General features: G+C 38.0%; 2 protein-coding genes and 1 pseudogene across 2 annotated transcripts; 2 read left to right on the forward strand and 1 right to left on the reverse strand.

The window, feature by feature from the left end:
* LOC103935099 lies at nucleotides 1-11,161 on the forward strand (annotated as a pseudogene).
* Nucleotides 11,162-11,488: 327 nt separating this feature from the next.
* LOC103956336 (probable polygalacturonase) lies at nucleotides 11,489-12,076 on the forward strand. Its single transcript, XM_048565286.1, has one exon. It carries the CDS (start codon nucleotides 11,489-11,491, stop codon nucleotides 12,074-12,076), a length of 588 nt encoding a protein of 195 aa, XP_048421243.1.
* A 414-nt stretch (nucleotides 12,077-12,490) lies between these two features.
* On the reverse strand, nucleotides 12,491-17,062 carry LOC103956298 (mitogen-activated protein kinase homolog MMK2). Its single transcript, XM_009368266.3, has 6 exons — nucleotides 16,835-17,062; nucleotides 15,563-15,692; nucleotides 14,945-15,082; nucleotides 13,787-14,119; nucleotides 13,251-13,434; nucleotides 12,491-12,902 (listed from the first exon to the last, which is right to left on the reverse strand). Exons 1-6 carry the CDS (start codon nucleotides 16,996-16,998, stop codon nucleotides 12,730-12,732), a joined length of 1,122 nt encoding a protein of 373 aa, XP_009366541.2. The 5' UTR covers nucleotides 16,999-17,062; the 3' UTR covers nucleotides 12,491-12,729.
* Nucleotides 17,063-20,390: the final 3,328 nt, after the last annotated feature.

Raw genomic sequence — 20,390 nt, forward strand, 5'->3', positions numbered from 1 at the left:
CCAAGCTGCCTTCTTATCCCGAATGGAGCTGTTGGGGAGGAGTCCTATGAAAACCCAAGTAAAACTTCAAACCATATTTCTCTCTTTAATTTCATTTCCCTGCATTTTCTCACCAACCAAACATCAATATTTTATGCATTTTATCTCCAAATTTAAGTGACTCTTGTCTTTTTTTTCTTTTTCATTTCAATCTATGGAAATCAGTTATAAGAAAGCAGAGAGATCTCTACACTCCCCTTTAATCTTCTGCATTCTAGCCATTAGATTGAATAAATTAACAAAGAATCAAATGACAAAATTAAGATAGGGAGTGCATGAGGTTAAAATGGAGTGCGGAAATCATTCCCCATAACAAAAACTTAAAATGCTAATTGGATTTTTTTTCCCCTTCTATTTCCTATTTGTTTCCTAATTTTTCAGGTGATTAAGTTAGTGCTAGTAGTACTTCTTGTGGTGGCCATGCTAAGAGGGGTTGAGAGCAGAAGAGCAAAAGTCCAAAGATTTGAATCGTTCGAGTGCACTGCAATGAACTGCAGAGCTCACAGTGCTTCACTCACTGATTTTGGAGGAGTTGGAGATGGGAAGACATCAAACACAAAGGCCTTTCAGGCCGCCAATTAGTCAGCTGAGCCAATATGAAACAGAGGGCGGTGCTCAGCTTGTTGTTCCGGCAGGGAAGTGGTTGACTGGGAGCTTCAACCTCACCAGCCACTTCACTCTCTATCTCCACAAGGATGCTGTTCTCCTAGCTTCTCAGCTCTCTCTCTCTCTCTCTCTCTCTCTCTCTCTTTTGTTTTTTTCATGTTTTCCCAAACATGCATATATATTCACATATATATTTCCTATTTGTGCGGCTTAATCATGTTGAAACTATTTGAGATAAAGGGACTTATTTACAAAATATTAGATTTTTCTTTTGTTACATTAAAGGGATTAGAATGTTGGATTAGACTTTCAATTAGTGTTGATTTCGAATTTATGTCTAAAACAGTATTATTTGGAGTTTAAGGTTAGGGTTTTAGTCTGAAGGTATGGGTAGCGTAGTCACATTGGTTAGAGTATGTGTGTTATTTTCTTATCCAAGTTCAAATCTTTTTCACAGTACTTTAAACATGAAATGTGTAGAATTTTAGTTTATTGAAAAATAAAATCACGATAGAATGCATGATGTTAAAAAAAAGTTAATTAAATGTTAAAATCACTAACTTAAGAAACTAGTGTTATAGTGACACACCCCGACCATGACGGCCAACATGCCCTGATCTCGATCGGGATTGCTCATGAGTTCCCAAAAACAAAACCGTAAGGGCGTAGTCGGAGCCCAAAACGGACAATATCGTGCTACGGTGGTGGAGTGGGCCCGGGAAGTGGTCCGCCTCGGGCCGGGATGTGACATATAGGCAGTGTGGCAGATCTATATAGGGACCTAGGAGGTCCCAGACCCGTTGGCGACCTTGAATCTTTGCTTGAAATTTTTTGAGGACCCCCCGGATCGGAAGAAGAAGGCATGTGCAAGTTGCAACGGCAACGTCTTCACGAAGAAAACGATTGCGCGAAGAAGAAAGAAATGTTCTTTTTATCAACCCTGGCCCAAAACGCTTGTTTTGGTAAATTTTTTTAATCTTTTAAAAAAAAAAACATAAAGATTAAAACAATTGGCAAAACGCTGCCGTTAGTCCTTTTTTGTTTTAACTCCCCAGCCCCCAGCCCGTCCCCCATGGTCCCATCCTACTTTCAACATCTTGATGCCCCCATTTTTACATGTTCACCCAATCTCCATTTCCCAAAATTTTCAAAACCCTAACATTCTAAATCCCACCCAATATTTTTATTTTTTCTTCAATATCATACCTCAATTTGTTTCATATCTCCAAACCATCACCATTTGGTTCAAAATTCAAGTTTGTTTTTTGGTATTCTAATCTAATCTCAATTAAATTATATTAGATATTGATGAAGATTTATAGTCTATTAGTGATAGTTTTATGTTTGCATACTCAATTGATTATTGGAATTTTGTTTATTGGTTAATTGGTATGTGTTTTTGTGTTTTATTTTTATTTTTATCAATTGTGTATTGTAAAAATAAGAAAATGGGAGATCAATGGCTAAATGACAACTTTGTTATTTACATTGAGAAAATGTTTTTTCATGTATTGGTAATGAAGCTATCATATAATATTTTCAGACTATGAAATCTCATTAGTGGATGCTTGAATTAGGATTTTATAGCTTTTAATGTTGTTATGCGTATGATTTATAAATGAAATGTACTATAATTTAAATTTTAAATGTTACAAATTTTTTGACTTTTACTATTGGGACCCCTCAAGTTTAAAATCTTAGATCCGTCACTGTAGGAATTAGTATTAACTATTTCGAAATGACATAGTTTTAGACGTAAGCACGTAGAAATCATCAAAAAATCCAGAATGATGTCATGATAATGTGGTTTGTTTTGTCATATTAACTCAAAATAATGAAATGTGTTTTAGGACATTAATGAATGGCCTGTGCTCAAACCCCTCCCATCTTAGAGCAACTCCAGTGTTGCAAAGACCCCCTAAGACAACTCACTATTGAATCCCCCCAATGAACAATAACTGTCATTAATGAACAGTAACTACCTTTTACATCTCTACCCCTAAACTGAATAGCCATGGCAATGGGCAATAAAATATTAGTATTTTTTATTTTATAAAATAATAAAATCAAATTTCGGATATGATATTAATCGGTCTCTTTGTACAACAATTCATTAAATAAGAAATTACAACCCAAAGTATTTGAGAAAATATAAAATTGTGGTGTAAGGTGGACGATAAAGATAAGATATTTATAGAAAAATTAAAAAAAAAATTATTTTTGATTAATTGTTTACATTTGTTTACATATTTTATTAATTTTTTACATTTTTTAATAATTTTATAATGTGGCTGACGTCATCCTAATGTCAGCCTTGCATCATGTGGCATCAGGCTCTCGGGCCACCAATTCGAGCCGGGCCTCTCATTCGGGCCTCCCCCGAGCCCCATTGCCCATGGGCTGGAGTAGATTGCTAGGGCTATTGGGTCATTTCTATCGCCGTTCCATCGGGCTCTAGCTCTCGCTAGAGTTGCTCTTATGGCTGAGGAAAGGACGTGCAGCTGGAAGGTACACCAATCTCATATGGGGAACAAATCTCATTGACATCATTGTTATAGGTACATAATTTATTAGTTCAATTTAACTCTACACCTGTTAATTATATATGTTACGCATATATCGACTAGGCACTATTAATTTCACAACCATCCTGATTATTGAATTCAAATAAATGACTAAATTTATTGAGGTCCTTTGATCATTGTAGGTGACAATGGCACAATTGATGGTCAAGGTGAGTTCTGGTGGCAACTGTTCCACAAGAAGAAGCTAAAATACACTGTCACATCCTGGCCCGGGCCCCCACCACAACCCGGGCCCGATCCACCACCGTAGCACGATATTGTCCGCTTTGGGCCCCGACCACGCCCTCACGGTTTTGTTTCTGGGAACTCACACGAGAACTTCCCGATGGGTCACCCATCCTGGGAGTGCTCTCGCGCGCTACTCGCTTAACTTTGGAGTTCCTATGGAACCCGAAGCCAGTGAGCTCCCACAAGGCCTCGTGCTAGGTAGGGATGGGAATATACATATAAGGATCACTCCCCTGGGTGATGTGGGATGTCACAATCCACCCCCTTAGGGGCCCGACGTCCTCGTCGGCACACCACGACCAGGGTTAGGCTCTGATACCAAATTGTCACATCCCGGCCCGGGCCCCCACCACAACCCGGGCCCGATCCACGATCGTAGCATGATATTGTCCGCTTTGGGCCCTGACTACGCCCTCACGGTTTTGTTTCTGGGAACTCACACGAGAACTTCCCGATGGGTCACCCATCCTAGGAGTGCTCTCGCGCGCTACTCGCTTAACTTCGGAGTTCCTATGGAACCCGAAGCCAGTGAGCTCCCAAAAGGCCTCGTGCTAGGTAGGGATGGGAATATACATATAAGGATCACTCCCCTGAGCGATGTGAGATGTCACATACACCGCCCTTACCTGATCGAAATCTCAAACCTCACTCTCCTAAACTCTCCATCATGGAATGTTCATCCTGTTTACAGCAGGTAACCAAATATACTCCTACCTAGACCTGGTAATTTTTTTCACGGTCTGTTAACACGACACGTAAATGATACGAAAATAACAGGTTTCAGGTCAACACAATAACCAATTAGGTTATTATCGAGTCACACGATAAAAACCCGTTAATAACGGATCCTTAACAAGTTTACATGAGAGTGACACGCGGGTAACCTATTTCGACACATTAAAAAAAGTTACTTTGATTATTTTATTTTTTTTAACTACTAAAAAACTAATATATGTATATACGTATAATAAATATGTGTTATTGTATTATTATTCTATATAAATTTGAAAAACAAATTAAGTTTTATTTATTTATTATTTTTATAGCATACTATAGGCAAAACGTGATTGAATACTTTACGCTTTGAGGAATGGTAAATCGTCATTTGAATTTTTAAAACCATACAAACCCTCACGAATGGTATTTTTAAGGGAGTTCAAAATAAATAAAGTTCATAATCATTAATGTACTAGTCTGAAAAATGTGAAAAACAATTTTTTTTTGAAATAATATTTATGTGACAATATGATATGTATATACTAATTTAGTATTATGTTTTCCATTTTTTTGGGGTCAAATTATGTTTTTTATTTTCATTATTTATTGATATAAAATATATTTTCTTTAACAAGTAACGGGTCTGGTCATATTATCCGTCACGAAAACAACACAAACACGATACGAATGTCAGGTGTACTCCTACCAATTAAATCATTTGTAGGACATTACTAACCACATATCTAACACAAGAACGATTAGCGAATACAGTATAGTTGCATACGTGAGATGACTATAAGTCATTGATGTATTGTAATACACAGACACTTGCATCAATGGTTCACAGGTGGTCATGAGAGCATCTTTAACAATGTAACGCAACAGACAAATAAGATAGAAGGATCGACAAGTGCCAAATCCAATAACATAAATTTAAATCCTCTGTTTTTGATTAATAAATATATGAATAATCTGCAATTAACTCCAATAGAAGCCTTTATATAGGGAAAGGAATATGGTAGTTGATGGTTTAGCAAAGTTGAATTTTTCTTTGGACTTGGGCTATGTTATGTTGGATGATCCTCCTTCTTCAATCGTTAACTTACTTCTAGATGATATTTCCAGGGTTGCTAGGACTCGAGCTATTTGTGTAAGCCTTTTGGGTTGATGTTCTACCTTGTTTAACAAAAATGCTTGGACTTTGGGCCCCTTTGTAACCAAAAAAAAAAAAAAAAAAAAAAAAAAAAAAAAAAAAAAAAAAAAAAAAAAGCTTTATATAGACATTAAACCCTAATTCTAGTAGTGATTGGAAATCTAATGAATAAAGAAACATAAAAGAAAATTCTAATTAACTAGAAAAAAAAATGGAAACCTAATCCTTGTGGGACAAGGAAAGATAGAATTACCTAAATATTCAACTTTTTCAAAACTTATTCAAACAACCCAATTATTCCAACAATAAGCCTTTATGTTATAGCCTATTTTATCTGATTGAGGAAGGGGGCCAGCGGCACAGGGAGAGAAAATAGAGAGAGATGTGTTTGTAGAGTTGTGTAGAGGAATGTGTGTTATTCCCCCTACGCAATGCCTTTATTTATAGTAATAAGAGGGAGAAGAAATCTTTCATCCCCAAGGAATACAAGTCCATATAGGAAAGAATAACTTGAATCAAATCAAATCTAGGATTTACACAATCACAATTAAACTAGAAAGTTTACAACACTCTCCCTTGAATGTGTAAATACTCAAATAGATTCGGTATCATGTAGAGGTTAAGGAAGTCGACTTGTTGGAACTGATTCTGGGAACATGCTATTCTCATTAAGGTAGGAACTTGCATAAGGAAATAAGTCTCACAAAAAACCCTATGGCTATGGCAAAACCCAAGTAGGGACAAAATCCATAGTCTAATGAAAAATGTGTGAGCAATGCAAAGACAAATGAAACGTCTATGGGATGTCATTAAGGATATGATCAACCCAAGGTGGGTGCCTCGTTCAAACCTAGTTAGGTAGCAAAAATCCAGTGGGAAAAATGTTCCTAATCATAGGGAAAAAGAGTACATTAAGATCAAGCAAGTATACTTCAGGATACTCCCCCTGAGTTTGACACAATTCCAAAAAGAACTAGTAATTTTACAACTCAGAAAGTTTACGCATACCAATTCCTTGAACAAGCTTCTGAAACATCGCTTTGGCACTGATTTGGTGAAGAGGTCGGCCAAATTGTCTTGTGAATGGATTTGTGTGACTTCAATCTTCTGATGCTTTTGTTGTTGATGTGAGAAGAAGAACTTCGGCACAATGTACTTGGTGTTGTCTTCTTTGATGTAACCCTTCTTGAGCTGTTCGATGCATGTTGTGTTGTCTTCATAGATCGTCATTGGGACATCAACAACGGGGTAAAGATTGCAAGAGCTTCGAATATGGTCCATAACTGCTCTCAACCAAAAGCATTCCCAAGTTGCTTCATGTAAGGCAAGAATTTCAACATGGTTAGACAAAGTGGCAACTAAGGTCTGTTTAGTTGACCTCCAAGAGATTAAGATGCCTCCAATGGTAAAGACATAACCCGTTTAAAAGTGCACCTTGTGCAGATCAAATAAGTATCATGCGTTGGCATAACCAATAAGGCGAGAATCGACTAGAGATAAGGGGGTGCGGTATCACTCAAGGATCCATAGTGATAAAACATGCCCAAATCTGTAGTACCCTTAAGGTAACGGAAAATGTCTTTAACACCAGTCCAGTGTCTACATGTTGGTGCATTACTGTATCTTGCTAAAGATTAATAGCGAAGGAGATATCGGGTCTAGGGCATTGAGCTATATACAATAAAGTGCCTATTACACTTAGATAAGGAACTTCAAGCTCCAATATCTCTTCAGCATCCTCTTTCAGATGGAATGGATCTCATTTAGCATTTAGCAATTGAACAACCATAAGAGTACTCGAAGGCTTCGCTTTATCCTCGTTAAAGCTGTACAACACTTTCTGGATGTAGTTCGTTTGATGTACTAAGATTTCATTCAAACAGTGCTCTATCTCGAGACCGAGACAGTATCAAGTCTTTCCTAGATCTTTCATCTTAAATTCTGACTTCAGGTGTGTAGCAGTTCTTGAGAGCTCTTCAGAAGTTCCAATGAAGTTCATGTCATCGACATATACTACAACTATCACAAAACCAGAATGTGACTTCTTAATGAACACACAAGGGTATAGTGCATTGTTCACATATCCCTGACTAGTCAAATACTCACTCAAACGGTTATACCACATTATTCCGGATTGCTTCAAATCGCAGAGTGAATGCCTCAGCCGAATTGAGAGCGGGTCCCGGGGTTTAGAAATATCTGATCCAGTCAAAGTAAGTACTTTGGAAACTTTCATATAAATTTTCGTATCAAGATCCCCATAGAGATACGCTGTTACTACATCCATCAGCTGCATACTCAGTTTTTCAGAAACTGCCAAACTGATAAGCTAGTGAAAAGTAATCACATCCATAATGGGTGAATAAGTTTCATTATAGCCAATCTCAGGGCGTTGTGAAAAGCCTTGCGCAACAAGACAAGTTTTATAACGTACAATTTCGTTCTTCTCATTACGCTTCTGAATGAAAACCCACTTGTAGCCAACAGGCTTCACATGTGGAGAAGTAGGAGCTACAAGCCTAAACACCTTATGTTTCGCAAGCAAATCAAGTTCGACTTGGATTGCTTGTTTCTAGTTTGACCAATTGGTTCTACGTCGACAGTCATCAACGGAACGGGGTTCAATGTCATCGCTCAACATGATCTCAGTAGCTACTACATATGCTAATGCATCATCGACAATCATCTCATTTCTACACCAAACGTCATCTAAGCTAGCATAATAGACCGAAATCTCACAATTCTTGGAAGGTGGATTTGTCTATTCAAGGACGCTTCCGTAATCTAGAATTTTCTCATGAGTTGGATAGAATGAATAAGCGATAATCAGATTCACAGTAGGATCAGTGCCTGTGTTGTGGGTTTCTTCTTCCAGATGTGTGAATCCTTTTAACCAAGAGGTCTGCCACATTTTTGTGTAGGGGTAGATGATTGGCTAGTCGCTAATGTACGTGGATCACCAGAGTTGGTGTCCCAGGCTTCCAGGAGAGAAGTCCGTCGTATATTTTGTACATCCATCTTTGCAGGCACATTCGCAGCTAGAATATGTGATCCTGTCATTCACGTTAGATCGGTGAAAGCATCTGGCATGCTCTGAGCTATACTCTAAAGATCTAATATGCGCTGCACTTCAATTTCAGATTGAGCGGTGTAGCGATCTAAATGAGACAAAGTGGGAGTCGTCCACGATAATTCGCGTTGTTCTTCAGGAATGTTGACGTTCTTATCTCCCCCTAACGACGGGAAGACTGTCTCATAAAAGTAACAATCCATGAAACGAGCAGTAAACAGATCACTTATCAAAGGTTCTAAGTAACGAACAATCAAATGAGAATGATATTCGACATGGATTCCCATCCTTTGCTGAGACCTTATTTTTGTACGTAAAAGCGACAAAATCGGCATATAGACTACACAACCAAAAACGCGCAGATGCGATATGTCAAGTTCGTATCCGGTAACCAACTTAAGGGTGTTATATGGTTGGGTCACAATAGGCCTCAGGCGGATCAACATGGTTGCGTGCAATATTGCATGGCCCTAAGCAGCGATCGGGAGCTTAGTACGTATAACCAACAATCGAGCAATCATTTGTAAACATTTAATGAATGCCACTACCAGGCCGGTTTGGGTGTGAACATGAGGTACAAAATGTTCAATTTCAAACCTAACCGACATGCAATAGTCATCAAAAGTTTTAGATGTGAATTCTCCAGCATTATCCAATCGAATAGATTTGATCAAATAATCAGGGTGGTGAGCCCTAAGCTTGATAACATAAGCCAACAGTTTGGAGAATGCAGCATTCCTTGTGGACAACAAGCACACGTGTGACCAACATGTGGAGGCGTCAACCAAAACCATAAAATATCTAAATGGTCCACATAAAGGGTGAATTGGTCCATAAATATCCCCTTGAATCCTTAGTAGAAAAATAGGAGGATTCAAACGAATCTTGTCATAAGAAGGCTTAATAATAAGTTTTCCAATGGAACATGTTTGATATGCGATTCCTTGAGTCGAATCTAAACTTCAGGTTAGTGGATGCCCGTGTGGTGATTTGAGGATACGACGCATTGCTACTCATCTAGGGTGTCCCGAACGATCATGCCAAAATGTAATTTCGTGGTCCCAGAGGTAGGGCTAGCCACATAGTGGCTTTCTATAGGGCGTATGGTCATAGTATATAGATCACTTGGGATACGCTTCATCTTCTCTAGAATGCGCTTCTGGCCATATTCGTAGGAAGTTATGCACAAAAAGCCAACTTCGTCTTTTACATAGGTTTCAGTGTGGTAATTATCATCTCTAATGTCCTTAAAACTTAACAACGTTATTTCAAAACGTGGAGAATAAAGTGTCTCATCAATGGTCAGAATTGTACCATTGGACAACATTATACGTGCTTTACTGTATTATGCAATCAGGTTAGATGGGCATGAGAGGGTTGTCAGACATGCATTCTTAGGTATGAAGTTAGTGAAATAAATGCGTTCACACAAAACGGTGTGTGTGGTTGCATTATCTGCTAGACAACTAACTTCCCCACTAGTCATACCTAAGAATACAAACGGAGATAGAGGGATCCCAACGTTTCAACCAAAATCCAAGAAATTCAAATCGGAATTTCAAAGAAAATCTGACGAGATTCAAAGGAATTTCGGTCAATCTACGTCAGTGGACGAGCTTCAGGGCGTTGGGATGGTAACCCAAGGTCAAGGTTAGGTTGCAAGCCCACCTGTGATGGTGAAGACGCCATGGAAGTCGTCAGGGTTTTTGTTTCAAACCTAGAGCCCTTGGCTCCAGCTTGTGGTCTCGTGGCTTGGCGCGACTGAGCCATACAGGCTGCAGGCCTGGGCTAGCAGCTCGGGTTTGCAACTCAAATCGTGGGTTCGAAAAACCCTAGCAGTTTGCGACTTTTTTTATTATTATAAAATTCAATTGCATGCATATTCAATTCAATAATTTAATGCATGGATATATATTTGATGCAATTCATGGCAAATATCAAGTTCACATAATTCAACAATATGGATATAATGCATATACAATTTATGTAGAATCTAAAATTCGAAAAACGTAAAGTTGGGTCGTGCATTATGGTGAATATTCATACTATCAAGGCTGCAAAAATATCGAGATAAAAATCGTTGTTCTAGAAGAACCTAATTGCATGATGATATGGATGAACTGGTTTGATGTAGAAAGCTTCCACGTCAAATTCTTAAGCGCAGCAGTAGGAACGTGCTGATAACTTGTTGTAGCCTATTTTATCTGACAGGGGAAGGGGGTTGGTGGCACAGGTAGAGAAAATATAGAGATATGTGTTTGTAGAATTGTGTAAAAGAATGTGTGCACATTGCATTTATTTATAGTAATAAGAGGGAGAAGAAATCCTTCATCCCCAAGGAATACAAGTCCATATAGGAAATAATAACTAAAATCAAATCTAATATAAAATTTACACAATCACACTTAAACTAGAAAGTTTACAACACTTTCAATATATATTTTTTTTTTCACAAAATACTTTATCGTTCAACGTAATTTTTTTTTTTTCTTTTTTGCATCGTAATTTTAGCCACTTCAATCGAGCTTATTTGTACTACATCACCATGTATTCATTATGAGTTCAACCACGTGGCACTCAATCAATGGTGTTTTTATTTTTTTTCCCCACTTTCAAGATTATTAGATGATTAAGATTATGAAATTATGTTGTTGCAGTAATATTCTTGTGAAAGGGATTACAATCATAGCTCCAATTTCATCTCCAACAGATGGCATCAACCCAGGTTATAGTCAATTGAAATATCATTTCAGACCTCATTAATTGACCTTTAATTTGTGTATTTCTTTTTACAAAATCGATGTTCTAATTTACTCTAAGTTGCATGAAAGTAGGTCTGAACTTAGATACAAGTGGTCAATTACGCTAACCGACCTAATTCATATCTCGAACTTTTGGTATTTTATTGCAGATTTTTGCACCAATACGAGAATAGAAGACTGCTACATAGTCTCAGGAGATGACTGTGTGGCTGTTAAGAGCGGATGGGATGAGTATGGCATAACATTCGGAATGCCTACAATACAACTAGTAATCCGGCGACTCACATGCATTTCTCCCTACAGCGCCACCATCGCATTAGGCAGCGAAATGTCCGGCGGGATCCAAGATGTCCGAGCCGAAGACATCGTGGCCTTCCGTAGTGAATCGGGTGTTCAGATCAAGACAGCCGTAGGGAAAGGAGGGTACGTGAAAGGCATATACGCGTCAAGATTCACCATGCACACAATGAAATGGGCGTTTTGGATGACCGGCAATTACGGGTCACATGCTGATGGCAAATATGATAAAAATGCAGTGCCTGAGATCAATAATATTAACTACAAGGACATGGCGGCAGATAACGGAACAATGGCTGCAAGGTTGGAAGGCATTGCCGACCACCTGTTTACCGGGATTTGCATCTCGAATGTGACAATTGGACTAGCGGCGAAAGCGAAGCAGCAGCCGTGGACGTGCACTGATGTTGAAGGGATTATGAGTGGCGTGACGCCTCGCCCTTGTGATCTGCTGCCGGATCAGGGTGCTGAGAAAGCTACCGCTTGTGATTTTCCTGCAGATGATCTGCCAATTGACTTGGTGGAGCTCAAACAGTGTACGTATAGGATGAGCTGTGTAAACAATCCTGAAATCATGTACTATTACTCGTGTTTTTCACTGTCTTCTAGTAAAAGCTAAATTATCAGACCGCCATAAACCTTGGCTATTTTTTTTCCCTCCAGCAATATTTCGAGTACATGAAATTCGGAAGGAAAATGATTGTTGCACACCCTCTTTCTCCTTCGACACACCCCTGTTATTAGAAGTTTCTAAGCAAGGCATTTTATTAGATTTTCACAACGAAACAAAGCGGCAATTTGTCTCGGAGTCCCAACAGTGGAAAGAGGCCCGAATGCAAAACGCATAATATACAGAGTCGAGGGTTTTCATGACAAAAGGCAACCGTTCACACTAAGACCTACCAATATAAACAGATACAACTGCAACACTAAAGGATCTTACATCGGTGCCGGCCGATGATGATCGGATTATAAGCCGCTAACCAGCACGAACCTGCACCACCGAGGGATTGGAGCTCTAGAGACTCACAGATTAGACCGGCTAGGCAGCCTTCAGAATCCCTTTCACACATTTAACAGTTACAGACATCCAAAGACGTTAATGTTGAATGAATGACATTTCAGGGCGATTTCTCAAGAAATCCCGATTGGTCCAGCAAAGTTTTTATAATTTCATTCTCCTGGAGGATCCAGTGGGTTCTATGTAGAATATGATTGTAATCCGTTTTGAGATTACTTTCTAAGAGTATACAACAGATTATATCATGACCCTCATTGAATAGGATCTGGATTGAACCTTACGGACTCTCTCCAGATGAGCTCCTTGATATTCTCTTCAGTAAACGAGGGTTGCTCAAAATCAAAATTGAAAGGCATTGGGCAGACAGGCTCCTCGTTTATATCATGAAGAGGCGCCAAGTATGGGTGGCAAAGAGCCTCATCAACTGCAAAGCACCGGGGAGAAAAACAATCGTCAATGCAATTAACAAGGAAGAAAATCATCAGCGAGTAAAGTGGCTCCAGTTGCTCTATTAATAAGCTCTCTCACAAAAGTTATATGCACAATTTGTTTACCAAGCATTCTTAAAGTACTGCAGAACTCTGTATTTGAGAATGACAATACATGCACTGCCATTTCTAAATCTAAACATCACAAAACTTTCCGCCAGAAGATACAGGAATTGTAACTAGTAAGTTCCAGTTCATAGAAAATCCTGCAGGATTCTGAGATCCCCAATATCATTTATGTCATAACCAAACTGGTTGAAGTGCAACACAATAACTAAGTATACCTGTAATACGCCTGTTTGGGTCAAAGATAAGCATCTTCTCTAGCAAATCTATAGCGCTAGGAGACATATCAGGAAACCCAAGAGAGAAGCTTCGCTTTGGGTACTGAGGTAGTTGTCGAACATATCTTCGAGCATTATCACTTCGTAAAAATCCAAGGCTGGAGTCATCAGGTGAGCCTAAGAGCTGTTGAACACAAAAGGAAAACATTGCACCAGTTGGCCAAGATCGTTTGAAAGATTATTATTATGAGACGCGTTCATTGTCTACTTCACACCCTTAACTATACAAATTAATCGTATTAGAAATTCATTATTAATACTTTCCACAGAATCAGTACGGCTTATGCACTGTCTAACACTTGGCAACAAGAAACATAACCAAATGTAAAGCAGATGGAACCTCTTCCGCTCGTTAAGTGAAAAAAAAAAAAAAAAAAGGTTTTCGGAGAATTCTCATTAAAAGTATGACATGTTTGTAATGTAGAAACCAGTGGCATAACAGTCTAAATTCAGTTAGAAAGACCTAGAAATCATACCTCTGTTATGAGTCTCAGCTGATGTACATAATCTTTGCCAGGGAATAGGGGTTTTCTGTTCATGATTTCACCTAGAATGCAACCTACAGACCATATATCGATTGCTGCAGTGTACTCCGAACAATTAAGCAGCAATTCTGGTGCACGGTACCAACGAGTAACAACATACTCAGTCATGAAATCAGTTTCAGACGTTGTCCTTGCGAGACCAAAATCTCCAATCTTAAGGTCACAATTTGCATTCATGAGCAAATTGCTGGGCTTTAAATCACGATGTAAAACACCTGCTGAATGTACATATTTGAGCCCTCGTAACAACTGGTACAGAAAGTACTGCAAAGGTGGAATTTAAACAACAAATTAGTGAGATCTCAGACATGTATAACCGAAATCATGGTCATGAGAATGGTTGATAATCAAGGCTAAAATGCAGAGAATTTTAGCTTAGTTATCGCAAGTAAAAGTTCTAAACTATAGTCACTCCGAATATGAAAGGTTCAGAAAACTAGGAAATGTAAATCCATTGTTGAAGTTCCAACTAAAGAATAAAAGAAACATGTCATCTCATTGATCTACAAGCTAACAAAGCAAAGGACCAGAACCTTGTTTTTAAGATGAGACGAACATCATTTCTCACGATTTATTATCAAGCTATGGAAAGATATATGAAAAGATTCGACTGCATTTAAAGCTATCAGTGTGTACGATATTCATTAGTTGCTTAATTCAACCTACTTCAGTGACAAGCATATATTGCCACCACCGATAACCTAACAAATAAAATCTGGAATATAACTATGAAATCTTGGTTGTTTAAACAAACAACAACAACAAAGCCTTTTCCCATTAAGTGGGGTCGGCTGTATGAATCCTAGAATGCCATTGCACTCGGTTCGAACAAACAGAAAAAGAAATTAATGTCAACGGCTCATTGCCCTCCTGAGGATTCTCATCCATATGAACTACAAGAAAGTACAGTTACTATATTCAAATGGCATTACAAACATAATAACCAAGAAACTATTCTTAAAAGCTGAAAAACTTTCCATAAGATGCTCAACAATACTAGCTTCAAGAATCAAATGGCATAGCAAGTATAACATAAACAGATTGACGAAAAACAAAAAGTACAACAAAAATTCAGAAAAGAAGGCCAACCCGACAATGATCATCATTTAATGGTTGGTTGGACCGTATAATCTGATGAAGATCAGTGTCCATTAATTCATAAACAATGTAGACATCATTGAAGTTCTCCTTCTGTGGAGGCCGTATGATGTCTTTGATGGCAATAACCTGCAGAAAGAACTAACTTGTAAGCCGTTGACTCCAGAAATACAGGAAAAAATTATTTAGCATGATCTGGATTCTTAAATTTTTTTATCAAAATATGTGCAAACAGGGAGACTTGAGTTCATGAGAGATCTCATTTAGGTGCTTAAGGCAGGGTTTTATTGCACGGAAACGCTGCCCATTCTAGAAACCCTTGTATGAAACCCGCATTGCGGCTAGTAGAGCAGAAGTCAAAACATGACCCCTCAAGGTCTCTGAAAAATATTTGTATATCAACAGAACTACACAAAATAATCATTTTAAGTGAGTCTTCTACTACCACAGGTTGCAAAAGATGGAATTCTTTAAACACATGTACAAGAAAAGCCAAATGTTTTAAGGGGCCAAACACAAAATATCTGCAAGCCTGTTACATAGGATGTACATAAATGACATAAGAGATCCTCATAGGAACATGAACAACAGAAGGTCACAAAAAATTACATTTTCATGATCCATGTGCCGAAGAAGTTTAATTTCTCGTAAAGTCCTTTTGGCATCTATTCTGTTGTCAAATGCATTACCAATCTTCTTAATGGCAACCTCCTCACGAGTCTCAGCGTTGACAGCAGCACTGAATGCAACCAAAAAAATCATCTACTTTCAAATTTGTTATAACTCATATGATGTAAGTCAAATGAATAGAAAACAAATTCTCATTGATAAACGTTAAATATCATATCATTCACACGACCAAAAAAAATGAAGACTGCATCTGAGACACACTACTTCACTAAGTCACAATGACCCAATACAGAGAGATATAAGACTTAGAGATATACCAAGAGGGAAGACAGAGTCAATTTCAGTAATTGAAAGAAGGGGCAAGGGGAGATGGAAACTAATATGGGTGGAATTTGCAAGGAAGGATTTCAATTAGAGATGGAATAAATATTTGAGCTATGAATAGGCTAATAGGCAAAAAGATTCACATTGACGACTCTAAATAACAAAGAATACAACTTGATGTGCTCGATCCTGATTTTCTAGAATAATGGCTTAGCTGAGCTCAGCAGAGCATATATCTCTTCAAGATATACTCAAAAGCACATTGATGACGCACGGTTTTTTTCGACTTCAATATTTTCACAGAATCGCAATCTCATTGAGACAGCTAAAATCCACTTGTGGACTACAACTTCCACCAAAGGATACATAGCACATAACTAAACCCAGCTTAAAAACACAAATCAACAGCTTTAAAATCTCATTTAGACCACGCGGAAATATGAATAAAACCGGATTACTGTAAACAAAGAAACCAACTAACCTTCCATACACCTCAAGTTATTTCCTGATTACATACCCAAAATTCCCCAACCAACAAAACTTCCCTACCGCAAAACACCAAAAATCGCATTAACTCCACAAGAAAACAAAACCCACAAAAATAAAAATAATCCCTAACAAATCCAGATAAATTTCCAGAGTAAAATCTCAAAAAATTCACAATCCACGTATACTCAGATTAAATTAACTAAAGGTTCGATCACAATCAGAAAGTGCTTTTCCCGCTTCTTGAACCAAACTAACTCAAATCCACTTTCTATCAACAGCAGGAACTTCAAATAGTATAACCAAACTATTCTCAAAGATTTCAAGCAACAGCAATCAAAGAATCAACAGGAAATCCAAAGATAACAAATTAAAACTAAAATCTCAAAACCCAATAAAGATAACAAGAAAAGCTCAAACCCAATAAAAATTGAATCTTACCAGACGATACCATAAGCCCCTCTGCCGACGGGCCTAATGGGCGGGACATACTTCCTGGAAACTTCAAAGAGGTTGCCATACACATTGTACTGAACGTAGCGTCCGCCGTGGGTCGGCACCCCTCTGATGTTGTGGTCACCAGCCGGAGCAGCGCTGGACTCCATGGTCAACCCGGGGGGGTCCGAATCCGAAACGGTTCGAGACCCAGATAGGATTTCGGATCTAGAAAGCTGAGAGAGAGAGAGAGAGAGAGAGAGAGAGAGCTGCGGAGGAGCTTTAGAGGTAATGGAGGAGGCGAGCTGCTGCTAATGCAAAATTTTTGGAGGGGTGTCGGTAGCTGTAATTTGAAAAGGTTTTCACATTTCTTTCTTTCTTTCTTTTTGGGGGTTTTTGGGAAATTCCAAAGAAATCCGGGGAGTAGTGGGTGGGTGGGTGGGAAGAGAGAGAGAGAGAGCGAGAGCTTTCAAGGAGGGCTTTTGAACTGGAAAAAACTTGGGTGACCCGTGAAAGAAATGGACTTCTTAACTCTTCTTTTTGTGAGGTTTTGGTGTGGCATCTTGATGTTATGTGCTTTGAATTTACTTTTCCCTAAAAATTAGCGGAAAATAATCACTTAATACTAAAGTCTAGTAGTATTGTTCTTATAAGTAATAAGTTTTAGGTTTGATTCTCGTGAAAAGGAAATTTGAACCACATTATTATTAGCTTATTATGAAGCTAAGCTTATCTCTTCCTCTTAATGTAAATGATATCATTTGTTAAAAAAAATAGCGGAAAATATAACTAAAATTTAAAATCGTGTTGGGTTTTGATAGGATGGCCTTCCTTGGGTCCTTAGATCTTTGTTTAAAAATATAAATATCAAATCTAACATTAAAACAACTAAGAATGCTTGTTTCTCCAAAGTAGCTAAGAATTTTTGTTGAGGGAAAAGTCAAAAGTCTTCTCATGTTATTGATTGTCATTTGGATAGTGTTGATTGTCATTGAGCAAGAATATTTAACACTCAATGGTGATGACTCAAGTATATTTACCGATGAGTGGAATACTTAATACTCAATGGTGATAACTCAAGTATATTCAGCAATGAGTAATTCAATGGTGATGACTCAAGTATATATACCATTTAACAGTTTCAAAATGAAAGGAAATAATCATTTAATACTACAGTCTAGTGATATTCCTCTTCACTTGTAAGTAAGAGGTTTTAAGTTCGATTCTCTCCAAAAACGAATCTGAACTAAATTATTACTAACTCATTGCGAGCAAAACTATCTCACCTTGAGACTATAAAAAACAATTTGAGAAAGGCTAAAAGTTGAAGTCTTGAACTTTTGACCCTTTTACTTCAAAGGAAGTTTGGTTTTAGTATGTCTCTTAAGTCGTATTATACCAATTGAATTCTTGAAATAGATGAGTAGGGCACTCATGCCCTTTGAATAGGTGGAGGGTAGATGATTTCTAAAGAGATTGGATTTGATCCATTGGTTTGGTAGGTGAAATATGCAATGTTGAAAGTGACCTAATTAAATTACCACCGTATGAATTTATGTATGCATACGTTCACATTATGCAAAAGCAAAGTCTTCCATTCACAAGTCAAATCATCTCTTACAAGTCAAATCGTAACGCTTATGCCATTTCTGACATTTTTGTGTTGGACAAATAAAAGAAATTACAAAGCACCAGTCTCTGCGTAATGGAAACGCAGACTGGAAAATTACATTCCACATTCCACTTTCTTCCTCCTGGTGCATATGATTCAACCTAAACCTTTGAGTCTTACGTCTTGGTTGGGGGAAGTCGTATCATACATTTTTATAATATACAAACTATCAGGCCCTTAAAAGGAAAGAGATTTTCATTTTTTTTTAGAAAAAATGAGAATTAGTTATGGAACTCACTCCACATTCAACTTCAACGATCCAAACCATCTATTTTGTAAGTCTCAATTCAAAAATCATCATTGCAAAAAATTAATTCAATCCAAAACAAATTGCCTATTTAATTATCACGATGAAATTTCAATGTTTTTTAGAGAACAAGTGTTCCTTCATTTCTTTAAACTCAATTAAATGCCTCAAATATTTCTAATTTGACTAATATTTTGCAAAAATGATCCATGAAATGCAACTTGAAAAAATAAACGTTTTAGATTTTATAAAATATGAAGATGTCTTTCCTTAGAAGCTTCGTACAAACTATATATACATTCAATGACTGGTGGGATATTCTTGAAGGAATCATTTTAATGCACTTGTCGCCTTACGTCTTCATTCAATTAAAACATTAAGTGATTGCAGACGTAAGTTAGCTTAGTTGGTAAGGAAAATGGTCGCCCTCTTTTAATCCTCGTCATATCGAGTAATCAAGTTATATCATGTGCATAAAGACCGTTATGATTATGCGTGTGCATACACATTGTCTAAACTTTGTCAAGTGATGAAACCAATAATACTTTACCAAACTCCAACCGTTGCCATTTGCCACCAATCCTACTTTACTTGCGCTTCCACTATGGGTAGTGTCAAGATCAGTCGCGCACTAGCGGAGATTTAGGGGCTAATCTGGCCATTCATTAATGGCCAGAATCTACCCAAAAGTGTGCAACTAAATATCTTGATTCTAAATTGAATACTCATGCAAGGCACCCTAAGACTTGTCTTCTAAAACCCCATGTTCTTAACCAAAACTTGTAAAGCTTTTTGGAATTTCTGGAATCTCATCCAAGCCAACTGTAGATGAACATTTGATCTGATAAATTGTTAAGGGCACATTTGTTTGGCTTCGTTAAGATTCACTTGACTGTACTGGCTTACCAGTCCGTGTTTGGTGCGAGAAGGGACTGCGTTTAATAACACTAAGTCGAACTCGTAATTCCTGCGCTAGCTGTTCTCAGCAAGACCTTGAAAACTAGGGGATTGCTAATCCCGTCTCCACCACCTACGCCCCGTGAACCTAGTCACCAAAAGCACGCTTTCTCACCGATCTCCATCATCTAGCGAATCCAACCCCCTATTTGCTTCCCGAGAACCCACAGCCCAGATTTCCCTTTTTTGCTTCACAAAGGAACACCTTTATCGATATGCGGAAATGGGTTTTCATTTTCGTCGATTGAACAGGAATCAGACCCAAAAAACTTAGGACTTTAGAACGATCTCCGCAATTCAGCTTCCTTCGCTACCCAAGAGCTCCAGCTCCTGCGCCAAGTCATTTCCTTTAAGGCGAAACGAATAAATACAAAGTTTCAAACTTTGAAGAAAAAGAAGACGACCAAAGTAATTTGAGGTGAAGCCGAAGGAAATAGGGAGAAGGGAGGACACAGTGGTACAGAGAACAGTCGACGAAAATGGGGGAAACAGGGGAGAGGGGAAGAAGACACTGAGCAGAGAAACAAATAGGAAAAAGATGATTCTAGAAAAATACAGTAATAATATAATATTGCAATAAATAGGCAAAAGTTAGATAAATAACCTTTGCTAAAGACAATAATGAAGCGAGTGCAAAATATCACACTATAACTTTAGTAGCTATAACACAAAAGATGGCAGATAAA

The sequence above is a fragment of a genome, unplaced genomic scaffold (assembly GCF_019419815.1).
Source record: "Pyrus x bretschneideri cultivar Hongxiangsu unplaced genomic scaffold, Pyrus_bretschneideri_v1 Contig4, whole genome shotgun sequence".
In the NCBI taxonomy this organism is placed as follows: domain Eukaryota; kingdom Viridiplantae; phylum Streptophyta; class Magnoliopsida; order Rosales; family Rosaceae; genus Pyrus; species Pyrus x bretschneideri.